We start from the raw sequence: 19,372 nt of genomic DNA, 5'->3' as shown, positions 1-19,372 counted from the left end.
GCTCTTGTCAGCGGTGCCCAGGGCCAGGCCCAGAGGCGCTGGGCACAACCTGGAGCCCAGGAGGCTCCCCCTGACCCCCAGCAGCACGGCTGTGCTGGGGGGGCCGCAGCCCTGGCACAGGCTGCCCCGAGGCTGTGGGGTCTCCTCCTTGGGGAGCTTCAAAAGCTCTAAGTGCCATCCAATCTTAGCCGTTCTGTGATTCTGTGAGGTGCATGGACAAGGCTTGGACAAAGCTGTCGGCAGAGATCGTCTTCCAGTCCATCAGCACACCCATTTCTGAAAAACCTCCACACAGAGAGGTCCCCAGCCCTCCCCAGCATGGCTCTGACCAGGAACCAGCCTGAATAACACCTGCATGAGGCAGGCAAGGCTGGAAGCCTCTTGAAGCCAGACACCCACACTTCGGAGTGGCCTCTTAGAGATCTCCTCCCCACCCAGCTCTCCTTGGCCCTTTCCCTGCTTTATTCTTCCGTCTTTTAATACATCGGATGTTACTCAAGCCCACTGATTGTTCTCCCTTTTGTGCTGGGGCAGACAGACGGGCTCCCTAGACAATAGACAGGCTTCACCAGTGACTGGGAAAGAGAGGTGGAAGATTTACTGCCATGAGGTAATTGGCTGGAGGAATTTGAACTTTCTTTGCTTTAGGAACTGCCTCCATTGTCCTGCCTTGTCAGCAAAGCAGAGATAGGGAGGGTCCCGAGCGGTGTGCTTGCGACAGGGAAGATTTGCCTTCTGTGTGCCAACTCCATTCAGAGAGCTGGGCCAGAACCTGAATCCTGGGCTGTGACTGTTTTCTGCCTCTGGGTGCAGCTTGCCCCACCTGCTCCGACACTTCTTTTGCCAGGTTTCTCAACCCTGTCTGGTTGGTGACCCCCCTCTCCCTTATTCAGAGCATAAAAATGTTCCAACCCATTTTCATTTACCCCACCAGTAAGAATAAAAACGTCTCGCTGATGCCTTTGATAGTGCATTAGAACATGGACAGGCAGCATTGCACGCCAGATAATACAAGTGTGTGGGTGCATGATGAGGCCAGCGGAAAGTTGTTGGTGCAAAAGGTGAGGTCTTGTGGGCTGTGTGGGGGTGAGAAGGTATCCATCTGCAGCTGGAAGAAACACTTTCGCAACTTGTAACTGCCCGCATGGTGTTTCTGCAATCCCTCCTTGATGTGGGTGTAGCAGGCATGGGTCAGGAAATGCTGCACTAGCTATGCTGACACTTCTTCAACCCTTTTGCCACGGCAGGCCATTTTGTTGGGACCCACCAGACGACTTCAGGCTACCACATTGCTTAGTGCATTGACTTCTCCATGCAGATGTTATGTCTTCAGGAAATGATTGGTTTAACCTAGTACGGGTCCTCTGGTTGCACCTGTACAACTCCATGCCGACCTCTCTGATGGCTGTAGGCTGCTGAGTTCTCTAGCTGTCTGAAGCTATGCCCTTGGACACAGTTAGGACATTGCATAAGTGAACTGATTAGAAAACTAAGAAGAACCTTCAAGATTACCTGGTTGGGGGGCGCTCCTCTGGTTACTGCTTACACAGACATCGTCAGCAGCTAGGGACAGCCTGGTAGACTACCCACGTGCATCCCAATCCCTGTGCTCCATGGACATCACTTCTCCTGCCCCAGCCTAGAGCCTGGGAAGGGGTGATCAGGGTGAAGGACATACTGGGGCCATGATCCGTGTGCCCCACACAGAGCCAGTCCAGTTCCTCCACATTTTTGAAGGCATCATAAGCACATTCAGAGCAGTCTGAGCAGGCTCCAGACCGGGCACTGTTATCCTCCAGCTTGGGCAGGATCATGTCTCGCCTCCAGCCTGGTTTCTGCACACCTGGTCCTACAGGGTTGGCTGTCCTGGTCATAGATAATATCTGAGAATGAGCATTCATGGACCTGCCTGGGAGCTTCTCCAAAAATGTCTCCAGCCCAGCAGTCTACTGGGAAGGGTGCAGGATCTGAGTGCTGGAGGTGCCTGAGAGGTCAAGCACAAGCTGAGGGATCTCAGGGCCCCGCTAAGGCCTGGGTGGTCACTTCTTCCTCATTTCAAACCAGCATGGAGTAAGAGCCAGATGTGGTCATCTGGAACCTGACCTGAACAGAGCAGGCAGCAGCTTGCTATGGTGGGGTCCAGTGGAGGTAATGGCCAAACACTGCTCCCACAAAGGCAGAACTGACTGGGGGAGCTTGGCAAGGCCGTGGCACCTGCCTCATCCTTTGCCAAGGCTTGTCAGGACTTGATGTGGCTGAACAAACACCCATGGCCTAAGCAGCCTGGGAAGTCTGCGAGACCGTGGCTGCCTGTCAAGCGCCATAGGTGGCTTCCCCATTGCCACATTGCCAGGGCTGTCCCAGGCTGCTCTCTGAAGGCTGGTCTGCACCGTCTGCACTTTGCCAGTGGCCCGTGAGAATGAGGAGAGAAGATCAGGGTTTCTTCTGAAGATGAATCTTGTCTCCTAGTTTTCTGCCCCGTGTGAGCTTCACATCTGTCCCTGGTAGATGCCCCAGTAGATATCGCTGACAGAAACCCTTGAAGTACATAATGTCAGCCTTAGTCTGTGCACCCCAAAAGCTCTGGTGGGTGGCAGGGGAAGGCCAACAGACAGCGTTCCTGTCCCAGGGCCATCCCATGGACTCTGCCAGTCCTTGCAGATAACTGTGGGTGTTGTCCAGCAATATCCTGCCTCTGCATGTAACGTTGGTCTTGTGGTTTTCTGCCCAGTTACCAGCAGGAACACCGGTGTTTCTCAATTTGTGTAAAGCCCTAGATACAGGTCTTAAATGATAGAAAAAGCTATTTTAAGTTTTAGTTATGCTTCTAAATTATATCATATTTTTTTTCTACTTTTCCTGACTCCCTCCCCATACACAAGGTCAGCCATTGGTACTCAGACATGGCAATAGCAAGGGTGGCCTGCGAATCGCACCCCAGAGCCTGTTCTGCTTGCTTGAGAGAGGTGATATTTCCCTCCTCACTCTGTCCAGATCTACTCTCCTACACAAAAATCAGCAACTTTTGCAGGAGCAATTTTTTGAAGATATCATTTAATCAAAATCTTTTGAGGAAAGCAAAACACTTAACACTGGGACTGGGCACCAGCAAGAGCTAGTCCATCGCCATCAAGCCTGTGTCTAACAGGGCCCAAGGTATGGCTCCAATTTCCAGAGCCACGTGGTCAAGCCAGCTGCCTCCAGGATGTCTGTGAGGATGGGTCTGGGGGTGAGCCAGCCCCCTTTGTGCCCTTTCTGGCATCACAAGCTGGGTGGCTGGCACCAGGCTTCAGGACTGTAGGCCTTGGCCGTCGCCTTGCATGAGCTGACGCCACAGGGCCCGTGCTGACAGGACACTGCAGCCCATCACTGCCAGCACCGCAAAACCCATCATGGACACCCACGGCAACATCACAGCTCATGGAGCTGGGGAGCAGGGAAAAGGGGAGGCAGGAGGGGAGTAAAATCCTCTGTCAGCCCCCAGGGTTTCTCTCAATCAACCCGGATATTTAGGCACAGGCCGTTACAGAGGCTGGCTGTCTCTGACCAACACCAATATCATGTCTCCAGCAGCACAAGGGCAATTTTGTGAGCATTTCCCAGCGGTGCTAGTTAATAGTTGGCCATGCCATAAAGCATGATGGTTTAAATTATTTTTGGGACAGGTTGAGTACAATAGAAAACCAAACTTCCATAAAAGCACCTGCCAAGCCCAACTCTAAATATAAATCATCTGCAGTGCCAGACCATCCCAAGCTAGTCCTGCTCCAGCGTGAATTATTGCCTTCCGTTCCTGGTTGAGAGCATAAAATGTATTCAGCCTTGTCATGACGTGATTGTTCCTTCTTTTACTTGCTTTGGCAGAGAGTACAATGTCTCCACGACGAGTGAGTTGAAAAGCAAAACGTGGACACTGTCTCATTTCTAAGCAGGTGTTAGATTATGATATGTTGTTGTCCTCTCGAGGCAGCTGCAGATTATGTATTATTGCTGTTTGCAGGTTTGATACACGTGCAGTGACCTGGAAATGCTTTCTGGGGCCAGTACCACTTGCCTTCTCCAGTGCAGGTGGCAACAATGCAGATAGCCCGGCCTGAGGCCTCTGGGCTGAGCCTGGCCTTTCATCTGCTAATGAGGAGAATAACCTCCACCTGTTTAATTTCCACTGTGATGACAGGCAGGGCCCAGAGAGACCAAGCTTCCCACATGGTTGCAATTTTCAGGCCATTACTTAATTATTATTATTTTTTTTGAAAATCCCTGCCTGCACAGGTAGTTCTCTAGCTTGGCGACAGCTTCTCACAATTGTGACTGAAATTAGTGCCACAAACAAGATTAAAAAATAATCCTGCTTGGAGGAGGACCCTGTTTACCCATCTGCTGGGGTCCAAAGTGTTTGGAAGAGAAGAGACAGCTCAGAGATCTCTCTGCCAGCTGTGGGCCAAACGCAACCATCTCTTTGTTTGGCCAAAGATTTGCCATGGTGTTTCGGGGTTGGATGTAGTTCCCTGAGCTGTGGCTTTAAGTGCAATCTGTGAGACCTCAAGGCATCTCAGACATCCCATCAGTGGGCCTGTCCATATGCCTCAGGACCCATGGAGTTTCCTAGCGTGGTGTCTGGAAGCCAAGGGGAATGTGGAGGTGCCTCAGGGCCCCTGTTTAGACAACTGTGGGTCAGTGCAGACAAGGTGCAAGGTGTCTGGGTGAAGCTGCTGCTGTTCAGAGCCCCCTGGCTGGGGGGCTGAGCCTGGATGGATGGATCCCACCTAATCCCTTATCGTACAGCAGTGTTGGTAGCTGGACCCCAGATTTGAAGGCGCAGGTGAAAATTTGGGGGTAACACTCTACTAAAGCAGTGCGTTTCTCTGGCAGTTGTTGAATGGTTGAATCATGGAATCATTTGCTTTGGAAAAGACCCTTAAGGTCATCAGGTCCAACCACCACCTAACACTACCATTTCCACCACTAAACCATGTCCTTAAGCTTCTACACATCTTTTAAATACCTCCAGGGATGATGACTCCACTACAACCCTAGGAAGCCTGTTCCAGTCCCTGAGCACCCTTTCCATGAAGAAATTCCTCCTGATATCCAATCGAAACACCCCTGGGTGCAACAGGCAACTGGTCCCCATGGAAAAAGTACAGTGAAAGCTAGCCTGATGCCTTGCATCTGGATCTGTAGCTGGATCAAGGGGTTTCTAACCCATTTTAAAACCAAGCCAGGCCATAAGAGAGAAGTGTCCCTTTGTGAGGGAACGATGCTCACATAATATGAGTCATGTGGGCCAAAGAAAAAGCTATAACTATTCGTTGTTCTGCTAGAAAATCGGCATAGACAGGAAAGGTAGAGTAGTGACACTAAATAAGTACTCTGACAACAGGGCTTGGTTTTCCAGCTGATTCCAGCTCCCCTGATGTTGCTGTCAGTGGGGGTGACCCAAGCTCAAGCTTACAGGGTGGCTCTGAAGCAGCACTTGTACAAGCAGGGCAGAGATGCTGCAGAAGGAAATTTGCCTCATGGTGCACCCCAAGCCGGAACAGGAACAGCCACAGCAGCCCACCTTCTCGTGTCTGCCGGCCAGCATTGCAACACAGCTGGCACCAGAGCTGACTAGAGCAGTGTCAGAGACACCACAATTGAGCCTTACACCCATTTCAGGCATGAGAACACATCCTTGGCTCTTTTGGTTGTTTATGAAACTGAATTGTCTTTGCTGGTTGGCCATGCTGGCTGGGAGTGTTTAGAAAGTGCCATTTAAACAGAGGCTTCGGCAGCACAAAGTCTTACCAAACCAAACGTTGCAAAGGTCAAAGTGTGAGCGTTTCTGGGGACTGTTTCCCAAGACAGAGCACTGCCTCCCTTCATCCCTCCTGCCAGCTCCCAGCCCATACTGCTCCTGGCCTTTGAGCAGCAGTTGAGAGACCGCAGGCCATGCCCGTCACTGCTGTGTGTCCAGTGGTTCTCAGCACACGTGTGCTGCACAGACATCCTCCACAGCTTGTCGCAGGTTCATGCATACGTCTGCACGTGCACTGTGTGCTTACAGCCCTCTCAACCCCTTTGTAGTACTCCAGACCTTGCAAGGACCAGAACTGCAATTCTGACCTCCCCACACCAAACCTGTCATGAGGGCAGTGGAAATCTAAACAGGTTGAAGCAGGACTTAGAGCAAACTGAGGTGAGAGGGGTCTTTTGGGAGCACAGAGTCCATAACGCAGCTTGGCTGGATTCAGTAGATGACTGCAGCCACTGCGGTGAATATGATTGTGGGCACAGGGGGAGTTCAGGGCTGGCTGCAACATGGTGGTGAGAGGGCACTGGTGCAGGGCGAGGTGCTGCACACAGCCAAGGCACAGGTGTGGCTTCTTCACAGCTCTTGGCCAGGCTGAATAAATCCCACCTGGGACCTTAACCCTTGGAGATCTGCATGCTTTGTCTTCAGAGAGCTTTCTGACAAGTATTAGAGAAGCACTCCCTCTTGTGAGGTCAAGGATTTGGGCATAAAGCCATCAGCTTGCGTCTGGTACATTAACTGCTCATTTTCCTCTGACCTAAGATCCTTCTTCACCTCCTGGGTAAGAGAAGTCAGCTATTACTGGAGCTACCAGTCTGCTCCAAGGAATCAGAGGCAGTAAGACACAGGCCTCACATCAAAACTTTTCCTATTATTTTTTGCCAGCGAACCTCCTGTACTTTTCCAGGAAATTCAGAGGACCTGTCCAGAGGTGCAAAACCAGGTACCAGCCTCCATACCCTATTAACAGGATTCCTGTTCTTTGAAAGAATGATGTGTAGCTGCAGCACTGACATCAGCGTTTAGAAAATCTGGGAGGTCACATGCAAGGAGAGGAAGCCCATGTAAAAGGCTCTGAATGCCAACCCGTACGTCCTCTGCCAGCAATGTGCTTGTGCATGGTTGTTCCCTGATACTTGGTCACCTCTTGGTCCTAGGACGTGGGTTCTTAAATAGGGGTACGCACTGCCCTGGAGATAACACAGACAGCTTCAAAGCGGTGTGCCAGTCAAATACAGAAACTCGTCATCTTTCCATCAGGGGGAGATGGGGAACAGCTCTTCAGGCGATGTCTCCTCCTGTGCCTAAACACAGCCCCGCGCCAAAACCAGGGTTCTCATGGAGCCACAGACCCTTCCCACTGTGGTGGTGCTGGGCACACTGCACCCTGCAGGGCCCCTTGGTCGCAGCTTGCTTGTGTGCAGTAAAATGGTCTGCTTACGATGCACAGGAAAACCAAGTCTTTCTCTGAGAAACAGTTACCTAGAGCAAAAACTGCTCTTCGTCAAAAGCAAAAGTTTCTAGGCAACAGACAGATGTGGTTGAAATTTTTGAATGGAAACATATTGTAAAAGGCAGAATCTGAAATGAAAGATTTGTTTCAGTTTGGGTTTTGTTTTACTTCTGATTTTTCTACACTGTACCTTAGGTTAATATAAGCAGATAATGTATGTAAATTAAATATTGTGTTGTCATGACTTGGCATTTGGTGAATGAAATGTTTTCCTGTAAGCCTAAAGCATTTCAATCAGTTCGTCTGACATTTTCAACTAAAAATATGTATCAGAATTGGTCTTCAGTAAAATATTTCCAAATTTTGTCTGCTTTTTCCAGTTTGTGACAGACACAAACTCTGCAGAGGTTCAGCAGCGCATCTCTTCCAACCCTCCAGTTCACGTGTACAACTTTACTTGCTAGTGTCAGACTTTGGGACCGTATTCTGCCCCACACGTGAGCTGGTGCAGTTCCCCCGAGATGTGGCTTGCAAGGGGAGAGGCAGCCTGGCCCAGTGCTCTTTTAGTGCCATTCCCTGGTTCTTCCCCAGCTCAGCAGCAGGCTGCTTTTGTTCCCAGCTCAGAGCTCTGTCACCGGTAGGAGTAACATGCTGTGTGTGACCGTATAGCCTGCCAGATCCTTTCTCTGATTTCTTGCTAGCCGGAGAAGTAACAGGGATTACTGTGTGCTGCCAGGTCCCCTCAAAGTGAAAGAAAACAGCATGTTTTTGCATATGCTTCTAGTCATTTATAGGCTATCAATTTCCTCCCTGCCAGCCCTGGGCTCTGCCATCTCCTTTCAGTGGGTCTGAAAGTAAATGGAGCGGGGCTGGAGACCATGGGCATCAGCTGTCTGGGATTCCTGAACAAAGCTGGGGGGCAGGAGTTGGCAGTGATGGGAGGATCTGTGCACAGAAGAGAAACAGGACAGAGGCAGCAGCCCTGGGCCAGATGTGTGTGCAAGGGTTTCAAATGTACACAAATTAACTGTGGGTATGTTACAGAGTCCAGCAGGGCTTTAATTTCTCAGGCATCTCTCAAACCCATGGCAGGGGCAGTGGGCTAGATGATCTTCAAAGGTTCCTTCCAACCCAAACCATTCAATGACTCTATGATTCTATAAGCAGAGGTGGAATTTAGTATTCAGAGAGCTTTTTCCCTAATCCAATACTGCCTCTCCGTAGACTTCCAGCTGATGCTTTGCCAGGATATGCAGGGCCAAATGCACCTTGCACAACCTTTAGTGCAATGAAAGAAGGGAAGTGGGTGACAGTGGTTGCATGTGCCCCTGATATGCAGTTAAAAGCATGTCTGTGGTGGGTGGGTGGGTGTGCAGACCATGCTAGCTTCATCCCAGCCTGCTCCTAGAAGAGGACCAGGGATCTCAGCAAGTGCCTCGGATGAGGCATGGGTACTGAGCTGTGCCCAAAGGGCATGCTCTGAAAAACATCTTAATCTACCATGGCTGACGCAGTCCTCTGAAGAACATCCTGGGCCAAACCAAAAACCCACTGAACCCAGATATGGGGCAGTCAGAGCAATGAAATGGGAGCACTTTAGTCTTCAGCAAAGCTTGTAGAAGCCTGTACAGGAACTCATGTTTTTGCTTAGGATTGCAGGAAAAAATTGGGGAAAGGCATTTCTCTAATCTGGCTGGACCCTCATGTCCCAGTCCTATGAATTGGTGATTTATTCATCCTTAAGCTAGATGTGGTTTTAGACAATCACTCTGAATAGTGACAGGTAGATCTATTCCTTATTAATTTGTCTTGACTGCTTGTCTCTTAATAACAGTTTTTTTATTATGGTTCCTATAAAATTCTGTACCAGTAACTTGTAGTTTAAAAGTCATTCTCCTAGTGCATCAAACCAGCATCATCTTCTCTGTCACACCTCTCTTCACACCTCTCTTGGCCAAGCAGAAGAGTCCTGGTATCTTCACCTCTACACGGACCTGGTTCCTTAGATCCTGTTCCCTCTCCTATGTTCTGTCAGCTCTTTCATTGTCTGCTTTTCTGGTGCAATCCAAGAAGCCATACCTTCCAGGTGGATCATTTACTCTTCCAGGAACATTCCCATAGCGAGTCACTTCTGGTGCCATCATGCAGACTGGATCAGCAATTCAACCATTGTGCTCCCATTACTTCCTCCCACGTTAGCTGTGCAAGTGGCACAGGGGGGCTGTGAAGCCTTTCACTGGTCTGAAGAGAAAATCCGTCCTGCACATTGCAGGGTTAACTGCCTGCAGAGGTCTCCTCGGAGGTGCTGGGCAGGAGCTTGGAGCAGGCAGGGCAGGCTGTGATGCACAAGCTGCCTTCTCAGGCACTGCAGGTTGCAGAACAGCCCCAGTCTGCTGGCCGTGGAGCTTCTGGCTCTCCAGAGTGTGCCTTGCAGCCACCCTTGGCTTGCCTTGCCCAGCTTTCTCCCCTTCTGCACTGCTCTTCCTGGGACACAGCACCGTGCCCCCCAGCCAGCCCTCAGGCGAGCGTGGCTCGTGTCCCAGAGCAGAGCTGGGTAATAGTTTCTCAACACAGCATTTGTCTTTATAAATATCCTGCTCCAAGCAAGGCAAAAGATGCCAATTTGAAAGCAGAGCATTTCCTTGACGAAGTTGGTTCCAAGGACATTTGCGTGGGGAATGTGAGGGATGCTCCGATGGCATTTGTTTGCTGCTCATTAGCTCTTTGAAAAGGCTTTGGCTGGGCAGCAGAGGAAGGTGCTTCTGCCTTGCCCTGGTAGCTGCACTGGGTGTAAGGAGGAGACCTGCTCTGGGGCAGAGCGAGCTTTCACCTTCCCCGGCAGTGACCTGCCCTGCTCCCAAAGAGGTCAGCAAGCAGGGAGCTGGAGCCTCCGCCTGGAGAAGGGCAAGGAATGAACTTGTACTTGGACACAGGGAATGTGAGGCTCTTCCCTGGGTTCTAGTGGGGGCCATTTAGTTCCTTAAACTCTGGAAGTTGCTGGGCTGTGAGAAAGCCTGAAGGAAAGTCGTTTCTCCTCTCCAAAGGACATTTGATGCAAGCCTCATTTTTCTTGCTTAAAAAAAGCTCTTTGCTCTCATTCATGACCCAATATTTCTTTTTAGATCAGAAGTCATTTTGGTGCTTTTGATGTGTTCACACTAGGGAAGGTTTATGCTGATCCAGCTCCAAACACTGGCCAACTCTGAATCCCATTATGTTTAAAAAAAATCATTTAAAAACAGAATTTTAGTAAGGCTGAGGAGTCCTGTTTGGACACTTCCAAGACAGAAGATGTTTTTTCTTTTCAAATGATATATATTTTTTTTCTGTAATGATTTCTTTTTAATGTCAAAACTGGAAAAACTATCTTTTTCCTATTGCTTTAAGGAATTTTGATCAACAGAAAACAATTCTTTCTGGGCTTCTGCTTCATGGAAACCACCAAAAACACGAACTTGCAGAATCATATCGGAAATAAAAAATTCACTCTTTGCCCAACGCACAACCAACCCAAAGCAGCCTGGGGCAGTGCCTGCACTGTCGGGGAGGTGAGAGCAGAGGGGCTGGGTGGAGGCTCTGTCAGGCTCTCCCTTGGTGCAGTGTTTGAGGCTCTCTGACTCCATCCCAAGCAGCTCTACCCAAACAGTCACTGGAAGCACCAGGGCACTTGTATGCCTGCAGGCCAGAGGATGTCGATGCCCACCCTGCTCATAAGATATCTTCTTCCTGCCTTGTCACAGCACAAGTGCTTTCCCCTTCTATTGCCATGCAGATTTTGGTAACGTGGGAATTAGCAGCCAGGACGCTGGGAGCCCACGTCCTAGAGCCTTGGAGAAAAGTCTCTAGGAATACATTTAGCAAGATTCAAGTTTTGCCTTTTTGGAAAAAAAAAAATAAAAAAATAAAAAATCAGTGTTCACCTACAGCCCTGGTCTGGCAGACGGCTTCTGAAGTCTTCTGTGGCTTCTAACGGTCATTCTTGTTCTCGTATCGACCATTTCCAGGGACAGAACTGTGCTACCTCTGCTCAGCCCCTTTCTGCTTTCATGCATTGAGGGCACATAACACAGAGCAGAGCCAGGGCAGCTAGGGGAAGAGCTGGAATGGATCAGTGAGCACTGCCAGAGAGTTATGCTTGCCGTAGGTCACTGCTACTCGTTGCACAGACCAGACTTCTGAAGATCTGCTGGTGTAGGGATGGGCTTAATCTCACCCTGGCAAACTGGCCTTGGTGGAGTCTTTTATTATTGAAACGCTGTGGAGATCTCGGATAGGGCCTACACGTGGGGGATGATCTAAGATGACTGATCTATTTTCAAACGTGGAGAGGTGGGAGTAAAAACACGTCCTGCTCTTGCCTATTGCAGTGATATGGGATTGAAATAGGGCTGGTGCCTCCAGATATGGTGGAATGCAAATGAGCTCTTACTGCTTTGATCTCTTTATCTTCCCTTTCTCTTTTTCTTTATGGAGACTACCTTTAACATAGTTTTCAACCTGCAGGCTTTTAGGAAAAATTTCAGCTGGCTCTACGGCTCCAAGTACCATTCTGTCGGCAGCCCCAGCTTTACCCCAAGCAATCCAGGCATTTTGTGGTGACCTTGGAGATTTCGAGATACAGAGGAAAGGAGATAACAAGAACCTTTATGAATCACTCTCGTACAATCTGAAGAATTTCTAAAACCGTCATTTATTGCCTTTGGGCTTCTTTTTTAAGGGTGGTTTATTTGTGCTTTTTTTACTGGATGTTAATGAGAGTGGCCAGAAGATAGATAGAGACATTGCTCATCTCCTAGTGATTTCAGCAAGACAAGAGTGCTTCATGCCTTGCAAGAACAGGTCCAGTGTTGGACCTTTCTGGGATAAATATGGGAATTTTGGTGTGGTTTATACCGCTCCCACAGAAATCATACTGTTGGACCAGAACTAGGATGCTTTAATGTGTTATTGTGCAATCAATTAATCAAGAGAACACCCGGTTGTTAACTTCTCCCCACAATCATCTTAAAAATTTCTGCTCAAGTGCCTGAGTGTAAGGAAGCTCTATTTTATGGTCCAGGAACTCATGTATTCAGCACCAACATTGAGAGGAGCTGGGCTTGAGACCAGGCTGGGAAGAGATCACATTAATATCCTGAACTTCTTGAAAAACGTGAAGATGTTGATATAGAAGATCAATTTAGGGCTTGAGAAGATAGTCACCATTTGGGGTTCTTAGTAGCTTTCTGAAGGCTCAGAACCTGAGGACAGCAGTCGAATACGTTCTCTGGAGTGACCTTGCCTCCTTACAAAAGAGGATCACAAGGTCTATTTCCCTGAATACTGAAAATCCTGTCCAGTGGCTTGGGCAATGTCTGTCTTCACTGCCAGATGTTGCTAGATGCCTGGGATTTCATTCAAATATGAAAGAACATGAGAGCCCACAGTGTACTCTGCCACTGAGTCCCTGAAGGTCTGCCCCTTGAACCTCACACCAGGCTTACAGAAACCTTGTAGAGCAAAGATCTGCTGCTACCGCTGTGCTCTCATGGCAGGAGGACACATGCTTCTCATCATGCTGAGTGAGAGGGACTCACGGAGAGCACTTAAGGCGACTGAAGCTAACGACCAGACTTTCAGGGTAAAGAAATAAATGGCTGGGGAATGTCTTCGCCCAGCCCCGTGATTGCCTCCAAGAGAGCAGCGTCTCTCTGCGGTCATGTGCACTTCACAGATCTTGAACCAGATGCATGTCTGGCTCTGAAAGTTATGTGCTTGACCTCAGCCAAGACCATATCGCTGCAGATTTCATCTTCAAACCCTCCTGGCTGAGCAGCCACAATCTCACTGTGCTACTCTAGAGTGGCCTCATCCTGTGTTGCTTTAGGTCTGTTGACATCTGCTGGTGCTAATTTATAGAGTGCACCTCTGGGGAAACTCTTTGCCTATAACTTGGGAAGAGGTTTATGGGAAGGGTTCATCTCTCCCCAGTTTTGTGGCTAGCTTTTAGACACCTTGAGTCTGAGGGAGACATCTATCCTGCTGCCCCTAGAGGTGCATACTGGGGACAATGCTTAGACCTACCTCGGACGAGTATTGCAGGGTGACCTTTATGCAGGCCCCCATATTGTAACTTGAAAAACCTCCCTTTCGGCCTAAGAGCACACACTACAAGGTCCCACAAGTAGAAGTCCCACCTTCACCGTAGCAGGACAGAGCCTGGTGGGACCATGCTGCTCCCGGCAGGGACATCCCTGGCTCCCCATTTTGGAGCATCACCACCACGGGCTGGCATCCCACCTGCCTGAGCAATTATGCCAAAGATAAATTCCTTTGATCTTTAAATCTCGTATCATTCCTGAACTAAAACGCTTTAGCACCCATCTCATAGTGCTGGTAGAGGCAATTGCAGGCAGCCTTACTGGAGTACCCAAAGCATGCTGTGTGTCACATCACTTTTTGGTAAGGAAGATCAGCTAATCAGTGAATAATCAAAGGTTGTTCATGAAAGAAGGCGACATCAAAGCAAATAATTTAAGGAACCCCTCGAGGGCCAGAGTTGTAAGGTCTGAGGCTGAATCACATGGGCTCAGTTTCCATGAACTGTGTCTCAGTTTTCCTGCAGGTACAAGTTAGAAATGCTTACAATAAATGTTTAGAATTAGTTGGGGAAGGAGGGGGGGTAGGGGGGTGTTAAATCACACTAATTATAGCCCTGATGGCTTTGGTGCAGTGCCATTGGAAAGCATAGGTAACTTTAACACCTAATGCAAGGGGTGCTCAATGGGTGAATGTAGGTGGTACCAGAACCACGTTTCGGTTCTGGGAACTTGTGTTACTTCACTTTCGGCATTTCATACTACACACAGCCACACAAAATGACTTGAAGCAAAAGGTTTCCTGCTTTTATTTGGTAGCTTGCAGAGAGGACAGACTGGCCAGTTGCTGGCGAAAGAGGAGAAGGAAAGCTCTGGGGCAGGGAGTGATGGGTTGTCCCAGTGCAATGCAGTGTGGCCTCATGAACTCAAAGACAAGCAACTGGACAGTTCCTCTGCTGGCCCTCCTTTGCAAGCCTGGATGAAGCTGCAGCACCCTCTTTCCTCTTCTACCCTTCAGATTCTGAGTTTAAGGGACTTTGGGATCTGAATAATGTTTACTGTGGGTTCTTGCAATACCTGCTGTGCTATGGTTCCTAGCTGTTTGGTGGCTTCACCAGTGCATATGGCAATAGCCATGCTTAGATACCAGTAACCCAACACGTGTTTGACTTCAGTAGATGCTAGTGAAGAGAGAGCTGTTTTGTAAAGCCAAAGTCATTGGCAGACCTGAGAAAGGTCAGAAGAGTCTGTCATCCATGTAGCCCATGAATCCCTAACCCATCTGCCAGATGTTGCTGAAAAAGAAAATACCCAACAAGGTTCAAATACCATGGGTTCCTTTTAAAATGAACCAAATGTGGCTGCCTGAAGTAACCACCCCCAAACACTTGAAGAGATAAATAGCTTCCCTGATTACCCTGACAGGAAGCATTTCCACTCTTACATGCACTGGGGATGTACATAACACAAGAGACATTACTAAGAGGAAAAACATGAGCTTGGGAAAGCACAGCAATAAGTCAACAACATCTTTACATGAGTAATAAGTCAAACATTTATTCCCACAACACTGCAGGCAGGAATCCTGTGCCTCTGCTTTCACACAAGCATGGACAGCCTGTGGAGAAACATCTCGTGCTTTTGTGGCTAGCAAAATCACCGAGTCCAGGACCATGCTCAGGAAGTTCATTTCCAGCCCTTGGAGGCACACTGTCTTCCTTCACATCAGCTGTCCTCGCACCATCCCCTCTGTGCTGTCCTCATACCAGGGCCCCTCCAACACACCAGCTCACACGGGATGTCCGCTGCTTCAGAGGTGCTCCATGGGGGCTCTGTGGGTACCACACTGAAGAATTCATGGTAAATGCAGCCCTGAAGCTGAGTCTTTTTTTGCTTCACTTTTCATTGTCAAGCAGCTCACATCCAAGGTTTGCACTATGGAACTCCTCTTTTTGGTATTGTAAATATAGATGCGTTGTGCTCGAGTCCTGCAGGAGAACCACGAACAACCACAGCATCCAAACACCCAGAACATCAGAGATTATTAAATAAAATGACCCAAACTCTTCCCTGTGCTGTACCACAGGCTGTCCGTGACGGCTGCTGTCCCCAGCGGGTCCAGGAAAACGCTGGCACCTGGCTGAATTACACGATGCCAGGAAAGTGTCTCCTGCGGGGAGCAAGGAGTATTCCCTACACTGCCAGCTGAAGGCAACTTGAGGAATAGGCCTCCGCATTTCAAGGAGATCTTGAACGTTTCAGATCTGTGTTTTGTTTCATAGCCTTTCATTTTATGCTATTTTTCATTATTTTTACATTGTTTCACAACATGTCAAAACATCAGACTGATTCATTACAACATAAACAAGAGACACTTTGATGTAGAAAAAAAAGATGTTTTAATGGGTGCTAAGTAGCAACTGCCCTTAGGGATTTAAAAATAAAAATAGAAGCAGAACAAAATAGTATTTTAACCCTTCTATTATATCACAGGATCATCCAAATACAGAATGTAGAGTTGCATAAGGAACAATACGGACAATAACTTTATTTTTGCATTCATTCTGACAAAAGATCTTTGAATTCTCTTTTTATTTTTAGGGATTTTTCCACCACTTCTTTGAAGAGGAGAAAAGTTATAAGGAAAAAATTTTAAAAAATATTTGCCTGGAGTATCTTCAAATAGCACTCAAGCAACTGCCTGGTTTTGTCACAAAACACATCTCCAGAGAAACTGTAAAGGGAGATTTTAGATCTTCCCCGTGTCTCACATGTTGGGTCTGCAGCATCTCTGTTAAAATGATGATGTGCAGATCACATCATGTTAAATTTGCACAGATAGCGGCCAGCTGAGAGAGGTCCCTCTGGTATTGCAGGGGTTTGCTAAGGGAAGCTTTTCTCCTTCATGCTTCTAGCGTAGCATCAGTCCTTGTCCTTCGTACAAATCCTTTATGCATTTGTCCAAAGGCAAGGAAAATTCCTGCAGGTCTGTGAGATTTACTGGAGGAAGAATAAAGTAAAATGTCTTTTTTTTTTTTTTTTTGTATGTGTGTGCCTCTTTATTCTTACGTCACAAGAGAGAGACCTTTCTGTCTCTGCCTCTTAGACTAGGACTGATGGAGCCAGGCGCTGTCCCATCTGTACACAATGATCAAAAATAGCCCCTTCCGCCTCACAGGAATCTACCCAGAGCCTTAGATGACATTTGACTTGGATTGCTTTGCTTGGTAGGGGATATGGCTCATTCAGTTCCCACTGGTTTTAACTCTGCCAGCTTTTAATTCAGCTTCATTTTTCCTCACAGCTTTAAAACCTGATGCTCACTTGCAGTTATCTGGACACAGCTTGCTCAGACTTGTTTAATAAGCATGGTTTTCTTCACTGTCAGCTGCCCACAAGGGCAGGGTTGCAGCAATTTAGTATCAGACCCCCTAAAGAGGCGCAGAACCCGAAAGCATCCTTGTTTTTTTTGGTTTTTTGTTCGTTTATCTCAACTACCAGCTAGCCTAATGCACTGTTTGCTGCGGACTTTTGCTACTTTTATATCCTAAAATGACAACAGCGCTGCAGTGAGCAGCATGCAGTGACTGCATATGTGCTAAGGGCTCAAGCAGGGCTCGTAGACCCCACAGGTCCTGGCACTGCCTCCTCCGTGAGGGTCTGTCCGACCCTAAGCAGCTGGGGGTGAGCCTCTAGCGGGAGATCACAGAGCCTGAAGCAGGCACAACCACACAGATTCCCCCAGCCTCCTGAACTCAGGCTTTGCCACCCATGGGGCAGACCTAGGTCTCATTCCTGGCGTTTTTCGTTTGTTTGTTTGTTTGTTTGTTTTCCAGTTTCCAGCAGGCCTTTCCAATAGGATATACCCAATTTCAATGGCTTGCTGTCTCCTCAAAAGCAGCTCTGTCTCCAGACACGATAGGGGGTGGCTGGCATGACCACTGGCCACAGAAATACACCTTTGGGCCCAAGGAAATGCTTTCTCACTCCAGCATCACCGGGCTTCCTGTCCACCATCCAAAACGTGTGAGACACTCACACACCTTGTGCTGTTAGGAAATGTCATAACTTGCTCCATAACCTGCAGAAGCCCAGGGAGGCCACCCTGCAGGAGCAAGTGTCTCGCTGTTGTTACTCCTCTCCATCCCTTTGCAGGCAGAACCTGGGCTGCAATAATAAAATATACATATATATATATATAAAAAAGCTATAATAATAAAAGCTAATGCTTTTCAGTTTGCAGGGGTTTCTCCACTGAAGTGCTTTCCCTCTTAACAGAGAGGGGACACAGAGCCTGGCACAGGGATTTGTTCTGTGCAAACCACAACGTGACTGATCCGAGACTTCTGTCTTTCTTCCCCCAGAGACCTGAGCATGAACAACATCAGCCAGCTGCAGCCCAGCACCTTCCGACACCTGCGCTTCCTGGAGGAGCTGTAAGTACGGAGCGGCCCCATGCAGAGCCTGGGGTTGGGTTGTGCTGGAGGGTGCCTGGGGCTCGGACAACAACCCCCAGAGCTTCCACTGGAGCCACAGTCTGAGATGGAAGGAGGCTGGGCACTGGAGGGGATTAATTGCTACTCCAGCTGTAGGGGTTTGAGTGGGGATATTACCTTTAGGCTATGCTGCACGTGCCAGATGCCAGAATAAAAGAACAAATCCTTTATGTGAAAACAATCACTGTACCACAGAGCAGGGCTAGAAAGCAGGAAGCTTCATTCACCCTTCTGCACACAGGGTCCCCTCACAGCCACCTGCAGACCAAAGCCATGATGGGTCCTGGGCGCTTTGCCTGGGTAATACAAGTCCAAAACAATCAGCTCTAGAGGCTGGGGTGTCCCGTCGTGCACCGGTGAGCGCTGAGGTCTGAGCAGGCACACTCAGGCACAGCAGCAAGCACAATCCCCAGGGTTCGGCATGTGGCTGTGTGTCAGTGAAGGAGTGGCCCCACTTCTGAAAGTATGAAATTAACCACCAGCATTAGCAACCACTGGAATCCCTTGGGAGCCCCAAAAATGAGAGCCTGGGGGGCAAAAGTTTGAGGCTGGCCATTTCTTCATGGGTAAATTGCACCTGTATGGTCTTATTCCACTTGACCATGAGAAATACCTTCAGGTGTTGTTCTCATGCTGTTGCTCCTTTCAACACAATAGCTGGAAAATGCAGTTTCTTCAAAACATTATTATTACATAGCATGAAATACTAATGTTAATGTTGCATTTGATGTATGTGTTGTAAACTTACTGTATATATAACACTTACAACAGTTTAACATCTGAACGAGACACTTTGACCTTACTGAATCATTCCTCAAAGCCAACACCACAGATGACACAGACTTTTCAAAAATGGTTGTTTCCAAACTGGCAGAATTTCTTACAGAAAATTTGTCTGCACTACCTGGAAAGGAGGCATTTTGCAGACAGGCGACAAACACTGTCCTGCGCACTCTGTTACCTGTGCTCCTGCTCTCGGCAGTAGTGGAGCGACTCTGAATAGCCAGCACCCTGTAATGCTGTGCAGTGGCACTGACGGGCACAGGCTGAGGTGCTGACCTGCTGCCCTGAGCCTCTGCACCTTGTGGCTGTGTGCACTGCTCCGGCACCACTGGCAAGAGCAGAAAATCCTCTCCATGCACATCTGTGCATGCTCATGTGGACGCAAATCCCAAGGACTTGCTTCTCTGAACATTTGGTATTGACAAAAGAGACCAGACCAGATACCAACATTCATTGTTCTCATAACAGGTCAAATCTCCTACTTATCAGATCCTACTACAGGTTTTTAGCTTCAAATGCTCTTTCAAATCATCTTTGCGTGTCTATATCTGGTATTCATTAGACTTGTAAGGACCCCAGCTACCCGAATTCCCCATTCTATTAGCCCTTTACAGACTGAGCAGGCATCATTTTTTATCCTCCTTTAGCTCTGCAGCTCAGGCTACCCCGGGAGGTGGGTTTTCCAAGATCTTGCATCCATCTTGTAGCCTTCCTCTTTCATTTTGTCAACATCTGTGTTGAAGCGTGGACACCCAAGGCATTCACT

At 48.4% G+C, this 19,372-nt stretch overlaps 1 protein-coding gene across 2 annotated transcripts in view; it reads left to right on the top strand.

The window, feature by feature from the left end:
• LGR6 (leucine rich repeat containing G protein-coupled receptor 6) overlaps window positions 1-19,372 on the top strand; it is a 137,218-nt gene that overhangs the window by 33,922 nt on the left and 83,924 nt on the right. For both annotated transcript variants that reach the window (XM_080569072.1, XM_080569071.1), the window contains exon 2: window positions 17,692-17,763. In XM_080569072.1, coding sequence (XP_080425198.1) covers window positions 17,692-17,763 — 72 coding nt within the window. The remainder of the gene's footprint in view (window positions 1-17,691; window positions 17,764-19,372) is intronic.

The sequence above is a fragment of the Anser brachyrhynchus genome (assembly GCF_964034855.1).
Source record: "Anser brachyrhynchus genome assembly, chromosome: 27".
Taxonomy (NCBI): Eukaryota; Metazoa; Chordata; class Aves; order Anseriformes; family Anatidae; genus Anser; species Anser brachyrhynchus.
The sequence above is the reverse complement of the archived record's forward strand: the minus strand, read 5'-3'. Positions and strand labels throughout refer to the sequence as shown.